At 43.0% G+C, this 21746-nt stretch overlaps 1 protein-coding gene across 6 annotated transcripts in view; it reads right to left on the bottom strand.

Moving 5' to 3' along the window:
- LOC110520077 (cysteine/serine-rich nuclear protein 3) overlaps positions 1–21746 on the bottom strand; it is a 32930-nt gene continuing 11184 nt past the window's right edge. For 5 of the 6 annotated variants that reach the window (XM_036974358.2, XM_090229737.1, XM_090229734.1 and 2 more), the window contains 4 exons: positions 7681–7860; positions 4335–4594; positions 3429–3725; positions 1–3122 (listed from right to left, as the gene is read on the bottom strand). In XM_036974358.2, the coding sequence (XP_036830253.1) occupies positions 2016–3122; positions 3429–3725; positions 4335–4594; positions 7681–7831 (1815 nt within the window). In that variant the 5' untranslated portion in view covers positions 7832–7860 and the 3' untranslated portion in view covers positions 1–2015. Of the gene's footprint in view, positions 3123–3428; positions 3726–4334; positions 4595–7680; positions 7861–15708; positions 16162–21746 lie in introns of those variants that run through there. The other variant, XM_036974359.2, reaches the window with a different exon arrangement.

The following is a 21746-nucleotide window of genomic DNA, read 5'->3' on the forward strand; positions in this document are numbered from 1 at the left end:
TAACACATGGTTTCATTTTATTTCCAAGCGATGTATTGTTAAAAAGCAGAAACACAACAAAAACAAAACATTTTGGCTTTATCTAACGTTAAGAAACCAAAACACATATTGAAACATTTATACCATTTTGGGCAAAAAAGATTGTTTCACAGAAGCAAACATGATAGTAACCAACATAATGAAATCAGGCATGTGGAGCTGTACAATTCACAACCATCATAAAACAAGTGAAATTTAAGACCAAAACATGTTTTTATTCAATACAGACTGTTCAGTTTACCACAAATACACATTTAAATATCATTCATAATAAGCACTGAAAATCATACACACAGCAGAATGACTCAACTGGATAAAATGTCACTGTATGTTGCCTTCTCTTAAATGCTTTGGCACTGATACTAAGTCATACTAATACAGTGGCACTGATTCCCTGACAGCTGGATACACTTGACTTTGCCACTGAGGTGGTAACATTATTACTCACCTCAGTGAGGAGTCAGGAGCAGAAACTTAAATCAAGTAGTAATCACATACAGGAGTGTAATGAGCATGTTGGATGACTACTCCCACTTTAGGCTTCGAATAGGACAAGGATACATGCAGGGGTTCCCACTCTTTTTTTATGGTGAGGGAATGTTGGTATTTAATTGTAAAGGCTGTTTGGAGTCACTGCTGTCCCTAACATTTCAGAACAGTTAAAGCAATACATATCTGGAGAATTTAGTTCAATGGCCTTTTACTTGTAAGTTATTTGAAGGTGGTCACAGTTATTTACAGATTTTTGGCTAATTATACTTTCCTACCAATCACCCGTGCTGATCAGTAATTTCTTAACTCGGTGCTGATATGAATCATTGGTGTGATTTAACCTTTGATTGTCCAACCTCAAATGTTTTTTTATTTTTTATATATATATATATTTTTTTTACAGTAACTGAGATCTGCATTTCATGCGCAACACTGATGTGGCTCTCAAGACTATGACGTGTAGTGATCGTTTGAGCTGTCGTAAAACACTTCCACGTGTAAGTTTCATTTTGCATTTCCTGTTACCATTGCACCGTTCAATAATTGCGTCACACAATGTTTGTGCAGACACAAACATCAATCTCTTCATGTATTTACGGTCAGTCGTCATACGGGAATGGAATGTGGAGCTAAATATGTCCTTGAAATCATTCCCCTGTCCAACTCAGCAATATAGTGTCCTCAGTTAAAAGAGTTACATATTTTATATTGACATGTATTTGAAATGAGGCCCCCATAAAATAGTAGTTATCGATTGGATAGTTGTATATGATCTTTGAGAAATGAAGGTCAAAGTGCCGCATTAGTATATCACCTTCACAAAAGTGCAAACAGCTGTGAATCATTTAGACTTCAATGTCACCCATGAAATAATGCTCTTAGCGTTACAATTCCAAATAAATAACTAAACGTTGTAGTCCGTTTCAAGCTTTTCCAAACAATGTAAAAGATCACAGGCGACAACACAATAAAGGTTTGTACAGTACATTAATACAGATTTTATAAACCCAAATTGAACATGGTCAATTTCTCATAAATGCCATTTGAAAGACCCAAAATAACATGCATTTATAAATATCAAACCATTTATAAGTATACACGTACTTCAGAACCAATAAATAAACTGGGGACAATTCATTTTTTGCACATTTGACATATAGACATAGAAAAGTTCCATTCACAATATATCCTTAAAACTTTACCTTTAAAATGACAAGATACATTGCACGGGCATACAGCTTTCAGTTTTTGTTGACTGATTCCATCTCGCAGTTTAGAATACTAGAAATCAAAGGTTTCATTAGAAATGTTTCTCATCATGGAACCTGTAGCTAAATAATGTCAATCTAATGTATGGTCTTGTAAATGACTTGGTAAGTTGAGCTCCCATTAAAAGGCCATATTCTCCATAAATAACACTTGGTCAGCCTTGTTCATTAAGAAAAGACAACATGAAGCCTACACAGACAGGTGAGTTAGGCCCACTAAACTGGTGCGACCTGGGGGAGATTCTCTGCTAATGCAGGGATCTTTGTGCTGACTGCTAAAGAAGGCCCTTCAGACAGACCATTTACGCTAGAGACTTCCTTTGGCTGCTCTGCCACAAAACACTTCTTATTGTTCAGGTAGTTGTTGTGGAACTCCATCTGGCTGAGGCCCCCAGGCTGCTCAGGGAATGTTCCTTTAGATGGGACCATGTTGTTCTCCAGGTCAGGTGTGCAGCAGCCCATGGCTGTGGTTGCTGCTGTGCCATTGGTCAGGGTGAAGTGCTGATTGGCGTACTGTTCCTCAGCCTGGCGGGGGTAATCTGTGTACTGCTCTGCAATGTCCACGGCCATGTTAAATGGTCCTTGTGGCACGGCACCGTTAGTAGTGCTTACTGTGTGTGGGAATGATAAGACCTCTCCATAGGGTTCACTGGGTTGGCTGGCTGTCCCGTTGGCTGAGGCAACAGCACTGGGGGTCTCCAACTGATAATAATCTGCCGGGGTGCTGAATAAATAAGAGTTTCCATTCATGTGGTCGTCAATGTGGTTGTCGTGTGGCGGAGTGGCATCAGAGTAACACAACACAGAGGACAGGGGGGCAACCTCCGTGTTGGCGACAGGCGGCTTGCTGACTCCAATCTCAAAGTCCTCCGACGTGTCCTCCTCATCGCCATCCTCTTCCTCAGAGTCACTGTTCGCCAAGCTCTGAGTGCTGGAGTCAGACAGTCCACTGCATAAACTGCTGCTGTCCTCTTCGTCCTCGTCATCTTCCTCATTCTCCTCATCATCCTCATCTTCGTCTTCATCATCCAGAGGCTCGTCCATGTCGTCAGCAGTCTGGAGGTGCATGATGGCAGACTGTTGGACTGTTGGGTCTGACAGAGAGTATTGGGTCTGGACCAGCGGGTTGCCATAGCCGTTGCTTTCGCCATGGTAACCGTTGGCAGGGGAGGCCTGCTGCTGCTCGCGGCTCTTCTCCAGCTCTAGCTTCATGATGGTGTGCAGGAAGTGGGTCCGCACGCGGATGGGGTTAAACTCCACCCGGCCGGCCGCGTTGCTACAGCCCTCCTTGGTACAGCCACAGGGAAAAGACATGCGGTCCACCTGTAGATTGGACCACCTTGGGTTATATGACCATATATTCTGCAGTTTGCATGGAAATAGATTAATGAATGTAATACTTTGGCAATATCAGATAAGCTACTGTAAATGTTACAGTACTTTTTCAATGATACAGTACTTTCATCTACAACTTCTAAAATATTTGATCGCTTAATCACCCTTCTATTGAAATGCATTTGCCTGAAGACTAGGGGCCGCATAGAAGGCTTAATTCCAGAGCGGATAGAGTGGCACATCTGTGTCAATATGAGAGCGTGTACAGTATGGTCAGACTACCCAGGGATTTACCTGGCACTTGATTCCTGCTACGCTGCATGCACAGGTCTCTGGGTCACAGAACACTCTGCAGTCGCAGCCACAGTCCTCCCTGGACACCCGGATGGCCCGCAGCTCGTGCTTCTCCTCCACGTCAATCTTCTTCACCCCCGAGGTCCGCAGCAGAGCCCGGCGCTTCTTAGTGGTGAGGGGCTGTAGAAAGAAGTACTCGTCCACCTCTGTGTTTTCCAGATCAATGTCATCGTCAGAGATGTCCTCTGCCATGAGCGTGTTAGCCTCCTCCGACTCCACTGTACCGTTCTTAGTCAGCTGAAAACAAACGAGAAGGGATCAAATTTAGTCCGGTTTGAACCAGCTGAAACCAATGACATGCTGCTTCTCAGAAGAATACACAGAGTGAGCAGTTGGAAACATATAACATTCTATATTTATAAAAGGACACAATTTGTCATAACTGTATTTATAAACTGGATGGTTCGAGCCCTGAATGCTGATTGGCTGACAGCCGTGGGTTATCAGACCATATGCCACGGGTATGACAAAACCATTTTTTACTCTTGTAATTTTGTTGGTAACCAGTTTATAATAGAAATAAGGCACCACGGGGGGGTTGTGGTATACGGCCAATATACCACAGCTTAGCGCTGTATCCAGGCACTCCACGTTGCATCATGCTTAAGAACAGCACTAAGCCATGGTATATTGGCCATATATCAAACCCCCTCGGGCCTTATTGCTTAAGTATTTCTTTATTTTATTTAACCTTTATTTAACTAGGCAAGTCAGTTAAGGACAAATTCTTATTTGCAATGACGGCCTACATTGGCCAAACCCGGACGACGCTGGGCCAATTGTGCGCCGCCTCATGCGACTCCCAATCACGGCCGGTTGTGATACAACCTGGATTCGAACCAATACCTTGAGTTTCATGGAGTTGAGTTTCTCCTCCTTCAGATGGTCTCGGAGCATGTCTCTGTGGATTCTCTCTTGCTCCAGGGCAAACTCTCCCAGGGAGTACTGCCTGACACCGCTGTGTCTGTTGGACATGCCCAGAGTACTGCCCCCCTGACTGGGCACACTGGTGAAGCCCTGGCGCCGGCTGAAGTAGTACACCGTCACATTGTCAAAATGTACCCTCCTTGTTCTCACACGCTTCTCCCTCTTCAGTATAGAATCAGCTACAGAGTCAAAAGACGAGGGGAGAAGATGGTGAAAGGAAGCTGGTGATAGCCCACTTCTTCATACATATAAATAATAGGGAAAGCAGGGTTGTTGGTTCATACATGGATGAAAGATTAACCAGTTCTATGTGGTGGTAAGAATAGCCCATTTTAAAATCAAGAAAGAGAATGTGAAATCGCCAGTATGAGAAAAAGCTAGATTAACCACCTTGACAGCATACATGCACACTGTTTCGAGAGAAAGCACTTATTTAAAATCGGAATCATGTACATAGGAAAGAGTTCTATGTTGTTGCTCACCATGTGCTCTCAGTGGTGTACAGTATGTGTGTAGCCATACTATAACAAGATAAAACGCTAGTCTGCTTGCTTACGATTTGCAGGATTTGAATGCCTGCTTTTATTTGACTTTTAATGAACCTCGGGAGTCCTCTTGCTAACACTCAGACAACTCAACCCAGCTTAGTAGAGCAGTGTTTCATCATCCCAACTCTGCCAATTGGCATGTCAGTACTACGTGTGGCTTTTTAAAGGACCGTTCTATGAGAGGGAGGGAAGGAGGGAAGGAGGAAAAAGAAAGCAAAGACAGAGAGCATAAATAATCCCCCTCCTGGCTCAGATCTGGAGTGGTTGAGCACAGCTTTCCCAGCGCTCACTTGATGTCAGAAAAACAGGACAAATGGGAACCATCTGGTTCCAGCAGCACTCCACCCTGTGCCATAAGGACAATGCATTCATTACAGGCATGGCAGCGCCAGTCTGGCCTTGTTGATGGGAATTTCGCTTTATTCCCCCCCCCCCCCCCACTTTGTTTAGGGTATCCATGTGGTTTTACTGAATGAGAAAGCAATTTCATGCAGAGGTCATTTTCAAGCTTGCAATATGTAAGAGAGTTCGATATCTCTGTATTTCTTCCTATTTCTTGTTCGGCCATCTTCTAGTGACTTGTGATATTAGGGTTGCTATGACCATGTAGTTCTAACAATAAATCTGTGAGAACACATAGAAGCCCTTCGTCAAAGACCTCCCGATTCAGATTCAGAAATTCCAAGGCTTTGTTTTGCTCCTCTAAAAGCAATCCCACAAGGAGAGGGGCTGGACTATTTCCCCAACACTAACGCAGCCCGAGACGGAGTTGTACTGTATTCTCCAGGCAACAATGCTACTGTACATCTCAGCACCACGCCTGACACAGTGTGACACCTCTTTAGTGAGGAGAAGCTCTGGGAGCCGTGTGCTCTGCTGCATGAACTGCTCTCTGATTCCCTTGGCTTAAAGCAACATCCTCCTGGTTGCCTTTATCTGCAGCAGCTGACCCAGAAGGCTCAGGAGTCTGGGGAAACAGCACCCTTGTCCCTGATCCCCTCGCCCCCCATCCCCACCCCCAAACACGTGCGCACGTATGGACCTACACAAACACAAGCGCATACGCGCACACCAGAGGAGGCTGGTGGGAGGCGCTAAAGGAGGAGGGGCTCATTGTAATGGCTGGAATGGAATAAATGTTTGATATCGTTACATTTATTCCCTTTTCAGCCATTACAATGAGCCCGTCCTCCTATAGCTCCTCCTATCAGCGTCCTCTGGCACACACGCACATGTAAACACAACACAGGGAGGAGCCCTGTCACTTACACCCACAATAAACCAGGGTAAGGTTACTGTATCCGTCTTTCCCCAACACACAACATAGATCTGTCACCTGAGGAACCAACCACTGACAATCCACACATTTTCCCCCAGGCTGACTACCAATAACATCATATCTGCTCATAGAAAAAAACAGGCCATCTAAAACACAGGTCTTCTTTTTTTATTTATTTATCAGTGGCACCATCAGAGGTGCCTGCCAAACTGACTTCCGATGACAGGCTTACTCAACTCATAGCTTCTCAGAGCCTGCCAGACACACCACAACGCTAGAGACTAGAGAGCATCAGCTCATTCATCAGGCTGTACTGTGCTGTGCCTGCTGACGCAACACCTAATGAGAGACTGTTGTGCTGCTGCGGAGCTGCATTCATTCCCCTTTATTACAGCCCAGCTACACCAGCCCAGCACAGTCTATCCAGCCGTCCTCATGGCTACTCAGCTGTCCACACAGACACCAGCCCAGCACAGTCTATCCAGCCGTCCTCATGGCTACTCAGCTGTCCACACAGACACCAGCCCAGCACAGTCCATCCAGCCGTCCTCATGGCTACTCAGCTGTCCACACAGACACCAGCACAGTCCATCCAGCCGTCCTCATGGCTACTCAGCTGTCCACACAGACACCAGCACAGTCCATCCAGCCGTCCTCATGGCTACTCAGCTGTCCACACAGACACCAGCTCAGCACAGTCCATCCAGCCGTCCTCATGGCTACTCAGCTGTCCACACAGACACCAGCTCAGCACAGTCCATCCAGCCGTCCTCATGGCTACTCAGCTGTCCACACAGACACCAGCTCAGCACAGTCCATCCAGCCGTCCTCATGGCTACTCAGCTGTCCACACAGACACCAGCTCAGCACAGTCTATCCAGCCGTCCTCATGGCTACTCAGCTGTCCACACAGACACCAGCTCAGCACAGTCCATCCAGCCGTCCTCATGGCTACTCAGCTGTCCACACAGACACCAGCTCAGCACAGTCTATCCAGCCGTCCTCATGGCTACTCAGCTGTCCACACAGACACCAGCTCAGCTCAGCACAATGCCATGGATTGCATCTCTTCTCCTCTTTTAAAGCACATCCATTGATGCAGCTTTTTGAATTTCCTCTTCAACCGAGTTATCTGAATGACATTTCTAACCGAGGGTTGTAATTGTGCTTCAGCAAGTCATCACAATGACGTGTTATTGTCATGCTGTTTCCTAATACACTCAACGTCCATTTTAGAAGCAACAATTACGATACAGAAGTATAATCTGAATGACACATGCTTCATTCAAAAAGTCTCTTTCACTAAACTACAATATGAATAATGCATGTAGCTTTTTGTCTGTTCGTGTCAGACTGTATCAGTGTTGAGTATATGTATAGCGGGAGAGAGCAGTGTGTGTGTGTGTGTGTGTGTGTGTGTGTGTGTGTGTGCGCTCACGGGTGAAGGGGCCCGAGGCGGAAGGGTTGACACTGTCACTGCTGTCTCCGCTCTCGCTGCAGGAGACCTCGTCATCAGACTCCTGCAAGGAGGAGCACGGCGAGGAGGACGCCTCCACCTCGTCAAACTTCCTCTTAAGTATACCGCTCATGGCCCTCCTCTCCGTCTCCACCGCTGCACCTGCAACAGCCAGCACAAGGAAGGGTACACATTATTTAATGCCCAGCTTAGGCCCCGCCGGCCTCCACAGTCCTCAACACAGTCAATTAGCAGTGAGCCACAGAACACAACAACCCCTCCTGCTACCCAGCCCCCCCCCCCCCCCCCCCCCCTCCCCCTGCCGTCACTACCTACCCGATGGTCCCCAGGCAATTGATCACCTTGACACAAAGGAGCTCGGGATGCGAGGCGAAGGATGCTAATTGCATGACGTGTCTACCTTGTTCACTCTGCTGTCTTTGATTGAGCGACGACAGAAAAGGGACACTGGGGTGAGATTTTGCTTACTTTGCCCTGCATTCATGATGGTATTTCTAAAAACACTGCCTGAATATTTTTTATCACAAAAGAACAACATGGAGCAAAAATTAAATGAGACGTTTCCGCCCAAAGCAGGATTGTAATATCTGCCCACAGCAGCATATTCAAACTAAAAACATAATGTGACTGTACTTAATTGCTGTTGCACCTCAAAAACACAATGCATGCATCCAGCCGGCTACTGATTGAAAATATCCCTTGGCTTCAAAATTAATTAATTTCCATCTTATGGGAAATTTAAAAAAGCCTGACTACGGCTTTACTTATTCTGGGATAGGCAGTGAATTTAAATATGCCTGAATGTGTGTGCATGCACACGTGAATGTGTGCGCGTGTGGCCGTGCGTGCGCATGTGTGTGCATAAGTAAAATAGTGATTTTGTAAAATGTGTAATGTTGCACATTCAGTGCTCCCTAGGGGGGTTCCAATCTGGGGCATGACTGAAGATAGTTTATAGTGGTTAGGAGGATATTATGACTGACATGGTTATACCCTCTATAGAAGAAAGAACGTGAAAATGTTCAAATGGACCGGGGGGAGCACCCAGAGGGATGTGAAGTGCTGCTGAAGTCAGAGTGTTTAATAGCTCCCAGGTTCATAGAAACTGAGGACAGGCCCTGGCTGCATCTCAAATTGCACCCTATTCCCTATATAGCACACTACTTTTGACCAGGGCTCTGGTCAACAGTAATGCACTACGGTGCCTTCAGAAAGTATTCATACCCCTTGACTTATTCCACATTTGGCTGTGTTACAGTCTGAATTCAAAATGGGTGAAATAATACAGTTTTCCTCCCTCATCCATCTACACACAATACCCCATAATGACAAAGTGAAAATATTTTTTGAGAAATGTTTGCAAATATATTGAAAATAAAAGACAGAAATATCAAAAAAAAAAAAAAAAAAAAAAGTATTGAGTATCAATACACGTTAGAATCACCTTTGACAGCGAACTGCATCAGTGAGTCTTTCTGGGTAAGTCTGTAAGACCTTGGCACAACTGGATTGTACAATATATGCACATGATTATTTTGAAAATTCTGCAATCTCTGTCAAGTTGGTTGTTGATCATTGCTAGACACCCATTTTCAAGTATTGCCATAGATTTTCAAGCCAATTTAAACCAAAACTGTAGGCCACTCAGGAACATTCAATGCCATCTTGGAAAGCAACTCCAGTATTATATTTGTCCTGGTGTTTGGGGTTATTGTCCTTCTGAAAGGTGAACTTGTCTCCCAGTGTCTGGTGGAAAGTAGACTGAACCAGGTTTTCCTCTAGGATTTTGCATGTGCTTAGCTCTATTCCATTTATTTTAATCCTAAAGAAATGTCCTAGTCCTCAGTGATGTGTGATACTCAGTGATGTGTTGTGTTGGATTTGCACCAAACATAACGCTTTGTATTCAGGATATTTCTTTGCAACATTTTTTGCAGTTTTACTTTAGTAAACAGGATGCATGTTTTGGAATATTTTTTCTGTAAAGGCTTCCTTCTTTTAATTTAGATTAGTATTGTCATGTAACTACAATGTTGTTGATACATCCTCAGTTTTCTCCTATCACACCATTAAACTCTAACTGTTTTAAAGTCACCATTGACCTCATGGTGAAATCCCTGAGCGGTTTCCTTCCTCTCCAGCAACTGAGTTAGGAAAGACACCTGTATATTTGCAGTGACTGAGTCTATTGAAACACAATGCAAAGTGTAATTAATAACTTCACCATGCTCAAAGGGATATTCAATGTCAACTTTTAAAATGTTTACCCATCTACCAATAGGTGCCCTACTTTGGCATTGGAAAACCTCCCTGGTCTTTGTGGTTGAATCTGTTTTTGAAATTTACTACTCGACTGACGGACCTTAAAGATAATTGTATGTGTAGGGTACAGAGATGGGGTAGTCATTAAAAAAATCATGATAAACCCTATATTTGCAGAGTGATTCCATGAAACTTATGTGACATGTTAAGCAAATATTTACTCCTGAACTTATTTAGGCTTGACATAACAAAAGGAGTTGAATACTTATTGACTCAAGACATTTCAGCTTTTCATTTTTTTTAATCAATTTGTTTAAATTTTTTTTATCTAAAAACATAATTCCACTTTGACATTATGGGGTATTGTGTGTAGGCCAGTGACCCAAGACCTGGGTCATCAGTCAACATACAAGACCACAGCATTTATATTGAATCCATTTTAAGTTCAGCCAGTAACACAACAAAATGTGGAAAAAAGTGTGAATACTTTCTGAAGGCACTGTATATAGGGAATAGGTTGCCATTAGGAATAGAGTGCCATTTGGGATGCACACCTTGCCGCGTCACTCATCCTCCCCAATGCCACTACAGAGGCCAGTGGAGAACAGCCACCAGTGACAGCCATTAAACTCTGCCTGATGGTGTAATTAAACAAATCAAAACAAGACCTGGGTCATCAGTCAACTGCACAAATACTACTGTAAGTGCCAAATTAGGCTACTGTAATAAGTGTTGAATTGTAACTATCAAACAATGGGTTGTTGGAACTGGCTGCCTTTCCTCACAAATCATTCTCCATAGTTCCATCAACATGTCTTCAGCCAGCCATTGCTTATATCAGTAATCAAGTTGCAATTATTTTTGATGCATTTGGTCTAATATGTCCCTAAACACAGTTGATGTAGTGTATGTGACAACAACAGTCTGGCTTTTGGTTCTCTTACTACATGATGTGGGATGCCATCTTCTAAAACACATCTAATAAGATTTGTTTATGTTTAGGGGGTGGATCAGCTTTAATATTGCAAATAGATTGTGGCTTCTATCAATGTAATTGTCTGCATCATTTCCAATTCCATATACATTGAGGCAAAAAAGTATTTAGTCAGCCACCAATTGTGCAAGTTCTCCCACTTAAAAAGATGAGAGAGGCCTGTATCTTTCATCATAGGTACACTTCAACTATGACATACAAAATTAGAAGAAAAAAATCCAGAAAATCACATTGTAGGATTTTTTATGAATTAATTTGCAAAATAAGTATTTGGTCACCTACAAACAAGCAAGATTTCTGGCTCTCACAGACCTGTAACTTCTTCTTTAATAGGCTCCTCTGTCCTCCACTCGTTACCTGTATTAATGGCACCTGTTTGAACTTGTTATCAGTATAAAAGACACCTGTCCACAATCTCAAACAGTCACACTCCAAACTCCACTATGGCCAAGACCAAAGAGCTGTCAAAGGACACCAGAAACAAAATTGTAGACCTGCACCAGGCTGGGAAGACTAAATCTGCAATAGGTAAGCAGCTTGGTTTGAAGAAATCAACTGTGGGAGCAATTATTAGGAAATGGAAGACATACAAGACCACTGATAATCTCCCTCGATCTGGGGCTCCACGCAAGATCTCACCCCGTGGGGTCAAAATTATCACAAGAACGATGAGCAAAATCCCAGAACCACACAGGGGGACCTAGTGAATGACCTGCAGAGAGCTGGGACCAAAGTAACAAAGCCTACCATCAGTAACACACTACGCCACCAGGGACTCAAATCCTGCAGTGCCAGACGTGTCCCCCTGCTTAAGCCAGTACATGTCCAGGCCCGTCTGAAGTTTGCTAGAGAGCATTTGAATGATCCAGAAGAAGATTGGGAGAATGTCATATGGTCAGATGAAACCAAAATATAACTTTTTGGTAAAAACTCAACTTGTCATTTTTGGAGGACAAAGAATGCTGAGTTGATTCCAAAGAACACCATACCTACTGTGAAGCATGGGGGTGGAAACATCATGCTTTGGGGCTGTTTTTCTGCAAAGGGACCAGGACGACTGATCCGTGTAAAGGAAAGAATGAATGGGGCCATGTATCGTGAGATTTTGAGTGAAAACCTCCTTCCATCAGCAAGGGCATTGAAGAGGAAACGTGGCTGGGTCTTTCAGCATGACAATGATCCCAAACACACCGCCCGGGCAACGAAGGAGTGGCTTTGTAAGAAGCATTTCAAGGTCCTGGAGTGGCCTAGCCAGTCTCCAGATCTCAACCACATAGAAAATCTTTGGAGGGAGTTGAAAGTCCGTGTTGCCCAGCAACAGCCCCAAAACATCACTGCTCTAGAGGAGATCTGCATGGAGGAATGGGCCAAAATACCAGCAACAGTGTGTGAAAACCTTGTGAAGACTTACAGAAAACGTTTGACCTCTGTCATTGCCAACAAAGGGTATATAACAAAGTATTGAGATAAACTTTTGTTATTGACCAAATACTTATTTTCCACCATAATTTGCAAATAAATTCATTAAAAATCCTACAATGTGATTTTCTGGATTTTTTTCTCATTTTGTCTGTCATAGTTGAAGTGTACCTATGATGAAAATTACTATATATTTTACAATAGTTCTATTTTGTTTGTTTTTAGTCCCATCCTTCAGCTACCATCAACCCCTCCCATCCATCTTTTAAACATCATCCAGTTTTGATTTATTTTTGTCATACATTTTTCAACTGTGCTGTGATGTTTCACGTCAGTTCTGAACCTTTCTATTCTCATAGTTTCTACAGATTGTAAATTAAAGATAACAATTTTGGCTAAGAGTATTATTATATTATTGATATATTGACTATGACTTTTCAGATCACCCAGCAGTGCTATTTGCGGAGTTAACTCCAGGTAAATGTTGCAATTCTTCAGCCATTCCTGAACCTGTGACCAAAAACAAGCTACAAATGGACAGTACCCAAACTCTTCCCAGCAAAATATTCAGAGCTGGGATAATTGTACCCCCATATATATAACATTATATTGGTTGCAATAATTTTGTGTGATAAATTAAATGGAAAAACTAAGTTTTGAATCCGCCTTCGTTTTGTGTATCAGTTCATAAACCATGTGCCATGAAATACATTTTACATCTGAAATCTCTTCCCAACTATTTTGCAATCTGTATGGCACAGCTGTCAATGTTTTGGTCCTTAAATGTAATTGGTATACTTTTTTATTCATCACTCTCCGACTCATCTTTGACACGGAAATAAAGAAACAGTGTTCAGCTTCAGTCTCAGTCCCAGTATCAGCCTGAGCAGCTTGTGGTGGAGTTCCATTCAGAGAGACGTGCCCATTCATCTGGAGCCGCTCTCTGCTATCAACTCATTACACATGCAAATACTGCTGCTGCCTTAAGGACAGTGTATGTGCCCCTATGTAGTGCATTACCTTCACATACATCCCAAATGGCACTATAGTCCCTATATTGTGCACTACTTTTGCACTATATAGGGAATAAGGTGCCATTTGGGACGCATCCAGTGTGGTGGAACCTGGAGAGAAATCACGCCGCTGCCAAAGGACCATTGTTCCCAAGTGTCTGTGGTTGTACTGTGACATGGGTCAGCTTGCACCTGGAGGAGATCTAACGTAAACTACAGTACTTAGCGCTGTGGAATGTTCAATGTTTGGCACCAGGACACCCATTTTAATGATTGTCTGTCCCTCTGCACAGTAGACCAATCATTCAAATACACTAAAGCTAACATATGGAATTGTTTGTTTGGTTTTGAATTTTAGGACCCCTGTAGGTATTGAAAAAAAAAATTAAACCATTACTACTATAGACCATAGAAACGCATTGAATAACACATTCATAAATGGCAAAACAGACAGATAAAAAATTAATCATGAAGAATATGGATTTAACGTGTATTTCCTATATATAAGAAAGCTAATTATTTGTTTTTTGGGGGGGAACACACATATTTAACCTTTTTTTATTTTGGGGCACACTACCTCCGCACTTCCATAAAAATGTTTCGACCGGTAACGGTGTCCAGTGAGAGTCTCATCTGTCCATAGAGTGGCCATATTAGTTTGTAGCCCAAACGGTTCGGACGCCACAGATGTTTTTGTGAGAAGACACATTTTCGGGGTGTCTTATGTTCTGACAAACACCGCTGTAGCTTGGCCAGCTTCCACGGAGGATTAAAACAAACTCTACATATTTTGAACCAAAACATATCAGCGTTTCCTGTTGGTACCGTTGATGAAATATTGAATCAGTCTAAAATGGTTACTGGCCCTCATCATTTAGCATTAAAGGTTGCACAAATAATACAGCTATCAGAGACTGCCTGAATGCAAATACATTTTTATGTAGCCTATAACCAATGGAATTACATTTTTTATGTAGCCTATAACCAATGGAATTACATTTTTATGTAGCCTATAACCAATGGAATTACATTTTTATATAGCCTATAACCAATGGAATTACATTTTTATGTAGCTTATAACCAATGGAATGACATTTTTATGTAGCTTATAACCAATGGAATTACATTTTTATGTAGCTTATAACCAATGGAATGACATTTTTATGTAGCTTATAACCAATGGAATTACATTTTTAAATGCATTAGTTACTTAGTACCTCCTTTTCTACGGTTGCCATAATGGGCAGCTGGACAATCCTCACTGTAATTCAGGAAGAATACAAAATAGTACAGACAATTTAGTTCTATTTTCCACATGGGATGGCCCAAGTCTATTTTGTAATCATTTTAATTAGTTCTCCATTGTTGGAAATCCATTCGTATTCTTAGCCCTCAGCAGATGCTGCAATATGCTATGATAGCCAAAGTGGTTTCCATGGCGATGCCAACATTTGAGCAGAAATAGTGATTTCATGTCTGAAAGTGATTCTGCTCCAGTCCTCATGTCTGTGAAACATAAATATGACTACATCTGACAACACATTATCACAGTATAGTTTAAAGAGGAAGATTTGAGGCACACAATTAAGACAAATTGAATAAGATGGATATAGCTACACTCAAAATCCAAATCAATGCATATCATTTTCTGTACGAACAAGGATTACGCTTATTTCATATTGTAGCTGTCCTAAAATAGACCGATCCAATCTGGATAGGGTATCATCTCCTTAACACAGTGAATAGGCATGACATCAAATGCAACTCAGTGGTTCATGCAAGCAGACTTCACTTCTTCGGGGCTTAGCAGCACAAGCCAGAGAGCAGAGCTAGTTCCTACTCGACATTTCTTTGTCTCCTCCACTGTTGTGTTCCAACTAATCATGGCTGGGCATACACCACAGTGCAAGAGAAAATGCTGGGTGGAAATAATGCAGCAAAAGTCTGCTTGCAAAAGCCCCTCCCTGTGCTGGCTTCACTGAGCGCACACACATGCACTGTACAAACCAACTGTATTCCTTTATGAACTGCATCCACAGCCCTACGTGACACACGCATATTCTGAATCAAAACAGATCATGTTCCCCGTAAGGTTCATCTATCACTGTACACAGAGGTGACACACAAGCCTCACGCTGCAGACCTGCCATACAGAGAGAGTCACAACGAAAGCTCTCGTTCCCAAGCAATACTAACAAGCCCCAGCATCTGTAGCAAGTCGTCACACATCAGCCCTGCAAAAAAAAAAAAAAAAAATTGATAACAGGGTACTTTGTGCCAGCCCTGTTAGAAACCACTGACCTGTGTCCACTGGCGTGTTCCGACTCCTCTGGCCCCCTTTCTTAACGTGACACTTGGGAGCAAAATCTAAATGAAGCACTTAGAATGAAGTGAAACATGATAAATGATAGGCTCCCATTTTGCTTTAGTCCACTGACTTGCTGCGACCCCAGTACTCTGAGGGCATGAGAACCTGGTGAGAGGGAGGGAGAGGGAGACACACAGAGACTTGTCAATATCCCAGCCCTGACGGCCACTGCCGGTACCGTATGCTTTATTGTTAAATGACAATATTTAACTCTCCCTCTCCCTTCCTTTATTGTTTAAACGACAATAGGTGCCTCTCTTTAACTCTCCCTCTCCCTTCCCTCCTTCTCTCTCTTATTCACCCTAGCCACACAAAGACTCATTAGTTGCTGCCGGCTGAAAGGCTGGAGCCTGACTGGAGCAGAGGGAGGCAGCCTGTGAGATCACATGGGTGGTATGTCTGAGAGAGAGTCAGGCGTGCCTCTGCTCCTGCAGATCATTTTACCAGCATGAGCCAGGGAGGGAAGAGGGAAAGAGGGAAAGAGGGAAAGAGAGAGAGAGAGAGAGAGAGAGAGAGAGAGAGAGAGAGAGAGAGAGAGAGAGAGAGAGAGAGAGAGAGAGAGAGAGAGAGAGAGAGAGAGAGGCTGAAGAAGCGAGAATGGTGAAGGGGAGGGGGAGGGGGAAGAGAGTTAGAGCGAGTGAGTGAGTGAGAGAATAAAGAGGAGAGAGAGGGGCAGGGAGAGGAAGAGAAAGATTTGATTTCAGGCACAGCACAATAACCCAGTCCGATGAATGGGCACAAGGCTTAAAACCGCAGGAGAAAACATTGTGTGGTTCACAACATCGACATTGGAAGCCAAATCTCCAAGAAGTGACAAATCCAGCATGAGACCATTCTTTGTGCTTATTTTAAAAGTCTTCTATCCACGGAAAAATGATGTATGCCTCAGACAAAAGGGAATTACCACCTACAAGCTAATTCAACTTAAGTTACCATCATAGGGATCACAGTGAATGCTACAGTATATGACCCACAGCCTGTATATCTATGTAATAGTTATCCCCATTGAAGTTTTTTATTTTTATTTTTATTTTACCTTTATTTAACCAGGCAAGTCAGTTAAGAACAAATTCTTATTTTCAATGACGGCCTGGGAACAGTGGGTTAACTGCCTGTTCAGGGGCAGAACGACAGATTTGTACCTTGTCAGCTCGGGGGTTTGAACTCGCAACCTTCCGGTTACTAGTCCAACGCTCTAACCACTAGGCTAACCACTAGGCTACCCTGCCGCCCCAAGTGATTACAGTACAACCACTTCCTATCCCAGGAAGTCCTGGTGATTGTAAGTGAGGCCACGGCCAGTGAAGTGAAAGAGGAATGATAACATTCTCACACTCAATTAAAGCACTGCACTTCCTCCAATAGCTTTGGCCTAATCTACTGCATTACAGCCAGCAGGGAAATAGAATCACCGCTGCAGCAGTGCTTTATTAAGGAGCATGGCACAATCACTAACGTGGCTGAGCAGTGCTTTATTAAGGAGCATGGCACAATCCCTAGCGTGGCTGAGCAGTGCTTTATTAAGGAGCATGGCACAATCCCTAACGTGGCTGAGCAGTGCTTTATTAAGGAGCATGGCACAATCCCTAACGTGGCTGAGCAGTGCTTTATTAAGGAGCATGGCACAATCCCTAACGTGGCTGAGCAGTGCTTTATTAAGGAGCATGGCACAATCACTAACGTGGCTGAGCAGTGCTGTATTAAGGAGCATGGCACAATCCCTAACGTGGCTGAGCAGTGCTTTATTAAGGAGCATGGCACAATCCCTAACGTGGCTGAGCAGTGCTTTATTAAGGAGCATGGCACAATCCCTAACGTGGCTGAGCAGTGCTGTATTAAGGAGCATGGCACAATCCCTAACGTGGCTGAGCAGTGCTGTATTAAGGAGCATGGCACAATCACTAACGTGGCTGAGCAGTGCTTTATTAAGGAGCATGGCACAATCCCTAACGTGGCTGAGCAGTGCTTTATTAAGGAGCATGGCACAATCCCTAACGTGGCTGAGCAGTGCTGTATTAAGGAGCATGGCACAATCCCTAACGTGGCTGAGCAGTGCTTTATTAAGGAGCATGGCACAATCCCTAACGTGGCTGAGCAGTGCTTTATTAAGGAGCATGGCACAATCCCTAACGTGGCTGAGCAGTGCTTTATTAAGGAGCATGGCACAATCACTAACGTGGCTGAGCAGTGCTGTATTAAGGAGCATGGCACAATCCCTAACGTGGCTGATTGCAGACAAAAGACAAACATACAGAGCCAAAGTTACAACAAAGGTCAATAAATCTACTTCATTACACGCACAAACACATTCTATTTACTCCTCTGCTGAGGAAATGTGTATTCCAAGATGAAGACATGTAACAAATTGTGCCAGTGCCTTATACACGGTGCATAATGTACATTAAATCCACCAGTGCATCTGTCAAATGCCGATGTTTAGTGAGCAGTTTCAGTGTGACGAGCATGTTTTTTGACAGTGTGACGGGATTACATTGTTTTATTGATGAACCATTAAAACCCGACTGCCATTCCTCCCAGGTAGTGGCAGTCTGCTGCTTCACATGTGTCCTCGCCGAACCTACTGAAATTTCCCTTGACAGAGATTCTGCTGCCCTCCTCCTACCCTCTCCTCTCCTCCTCCCAGAGGACTTATCTTCCACTCTGCTGTGACAAGTAGCCTAAATCAAGTCCTGGCACAGGATGAACTCACCAACCACAGACAGACCATTACAGTATCTACAGTGAGGCATGTCACCTTTACACTTCAACATGAACCACGATGCTTGAGTCATATAGCTATTATACAGGGACTGAAGAGGACCTCTGTTGACAGGAGGCTACAGTTGATCCCTATGTTGATTAGTCCTCTATGCCAAAACAGTTCATAATTTAAACCAGACCCTGGTCACTGTGTAGCCTTGGGTCGGGTTTTCGAGCCTATTTGTTGATCCCTTTGTGTTACAGTAGATCCCTTTGTGTTAACTAGCATATGTTTTCTGTAACATCATTTATGAGACCATATTAGTCTGAAGGAGGTTTTTATACTTTGTGAACGCAGCGAGAAGTCATTCTGGCCTTTAAGAGACGTGGCTGCTTTGGTACAAGTGATTAACATACCAGCCACAGTGCACATTGTGAACAAGCCCAACGGTTATGCATATTGATAGCGATCTGTGAGCTGCTGAGCTCTCCAACACAAGATTAGAGTAAATCAACTCAAGCTGGACCAGATGTATCACAAGACATGCAAGTTTAATGTCATTCTTTCAGCATTGCTCTACTGCTTTAATAACAGTGGATACTTCAATGACAGTAGGCTAGGCATAGTTGGTGACTTGTCAAAATAAAAAAGACATTTATGAATGATAAATAGCACACAGCATAAAAATCTAGTGAGAATATATAGTGCATTCAGAAAGTATTCAGACCCCTTGACTTTTTCCACATTGTGTTACGTTACAGCCTTATTCTAAAATGGATTAAAACTACATGTTTTCATCAATCTACACACAATACCCCATAATGAAAAGGTTTTTAGACATTTTTGAAAAATGTATAAATAAAAAACGTTTTTACATGATTATTCAGACCCTTTGCTATGAGACTCGAAATTGAGCTCGGGTGCATCCTGTTTCCATTGATCATCCTTGAGATGATTCTACAACTTGATTGGAGTCCACCTGTGGTAAATTCAATTGATTGGACATGATTTGGTAAGATCCCGCAGTTAACAGTACATGTCAGAGCAAAAAACAAGCCACAAGGTCGAAAGGATTGTCCGTAGAGCTCCGAGACAGGATTATGTGGAGGCACAGATCAAGGGAAGGGTAACAAAACATTTCTGCAGCATTGAAGGTCCCCAAGAACAGAGGGGCCTCCATCATTCTTCAATGGAAGAAGTTTAGAACCACCAAGACTCTTCCTAGAGCTGGCGACCCGGCTGAACTGAGCAATCGGGGGAGAAGGGCCTTGGTCAGGTAGGTGACCAAGAACACGATGGTCACTCTGACAAAACTCCAGAGTTCCTCTGTGGAGATGGGAGAACCTTCCAGGAGGACAACCGTCTCTGCAGCACTCCACCAATCAGGCCTTAATGGTAGAGTGACCATACATGAACCACTACTCAGTAAAAGGCACATGACAGCCCGTTTGGAGTTTGCCAAAAGGCACTTAAAGATTTTTAGACCATGAGAAACAAGATTATTTGGTCTGATGAAAGATTGAACTCTTGGCCTGAATGCGAAGCATCACGCCTGGAGGAAACCTGGCACCATCCCTACGGTGGCGGCAGCATCATGTTGTGCGAATGTTTTTCAGCGGCAGGGACTGGGAGACTAGTCAGGATCAAGGGAAAGATGAACGCCGCAACGTACAGAGAGATCGTTGATGAAGTCCTGAGCACTCTGGACCAGGTTCTCAGACTGGGCGAAGGTTCACCGTCCAACAGGACAATGACCATAAGCACAAACCCAAGACAATGCTGGAGTGGCTTGGGGACATGTCTCTGAATGTCCTTGAGTGACCCAGCCAGAGCCGGGTCTTGAAACCGATCGAACATCTCTGGAGAGACATGGTAATAGCTGTGCAGCGACACTCCCCATCCAACCTGAAGGTGCTTGAGAGGATCTGCAGAGAAGAATGGGAGAAACTCCCCAAATGCAGTTGTGCCAAGCTTGTAGCATCATACCCAAGAAGACTTGAGGCTATAATCGCTGCCAAAGGTGCTTCAACAAAGTACTGAGTAAAGGGTATGAATACTTATGTAAATGTGATATTTCAGCTTTTCTTTTTTTTAACCTTTTTTTGCATTGTCATTATGGGGTATTGTGTGTAGATTTATTAAATCGTTTTTTCCCCCCATCAATTTTGGAATAAGGTTGTAATGTAACAAAATGTCAAGGGGTCTGAATACTTTCCGAATGCACTGTACACTGAACAAAAATATAAATGCAACATGTAAAGTGTTGGTCCCATGTTTTGTGCACATTTTGTTTTACATCCCTGTTAGTGAGCTTTTCTCATTTGCCAAGATAAGATGTCTATAATAAAGCCCATTTTGTGGGGAAAAACATTTTCTTATTGGCTGGGCCTGGCTCCCCACTGGGTGGGCCTATGCCCTCCAAGGCCCACCTATGGCTACACCCCTGCACAGTCATGTCACATCCATATATTAAGTCCTAATGACATGTATTTAAATTGACTGATTTCCTAATATGAAATGTAGCTCAGTCAAATCTTAGTAACTGTTGCATGTTGCGTTTATATTTTTATTCAGTATAACTTTTACTCCGTACTATTTTCCCCTTACTTCTTCTCTAACTAAATATCCATCATTTTCTAAATGGAATGCAGTACCTTATCTGTATTCTGTTGTATCCTTCTCTTATGGGTATCACATACTTTATGCAGCTACATTACATAAAAATGCAAAACATAAAGCTAGAGAGATGGCATTTTGTTATAAACACTACCATTGCACCACGGCTATTGACCTATATTGTCTGATTTGCAAGAGGAGTTTTTGATTTTGATGAAGCAAGTTTGTGACAGCAGGCATGAAAATAAACATACAGAAAAATATATTTTAATCATCTGTGCCCAAGCTGTGCAGTTGTATTGAGGTCATATGCTAATGACATGTCTGACCCAGAATGCTCAGTCAAGACATGATATTAGAAAATAGGAAATGTAATTGAAGAAACATTTTGAAATAAATATATTTACTGTATCTCATGCATTGGTGAATAACTAATAATACTGTCCTAGAGTCATATTCCCTCCATAAACACATACCTGTTGTTCATCATAAACACAGGGTCAAATAGGCATTTCTGTGTAATTATCTTAAATCTTGAAGCCGACATTGTGTGGATTGGCTGAGCTGTGACTGAGATTGTATCTGATTAATATGTGTTATCCTACACATAGTTTTTAAAGCCTACATGCACATCTCCACCTTGAGTTTGTGCTT

Source organism: Oncorhynchus mykiss, chromosome 3 (assembly GCF_057628025.1).
Source record: "Oncorhynchus mykiss isolate SJ-2025 chromosome 3, ASM5762802v1, whole genome shotgun sequence".
In the NCBI taxonomy this organism is placed as follows: domain Eukaryota; kingdom Metazoa; phylum Chordata; class Actinopteri; order Salmoniformes; family Salmonidae; genus Oncorhynchus; species Oncorhynchus mykiss.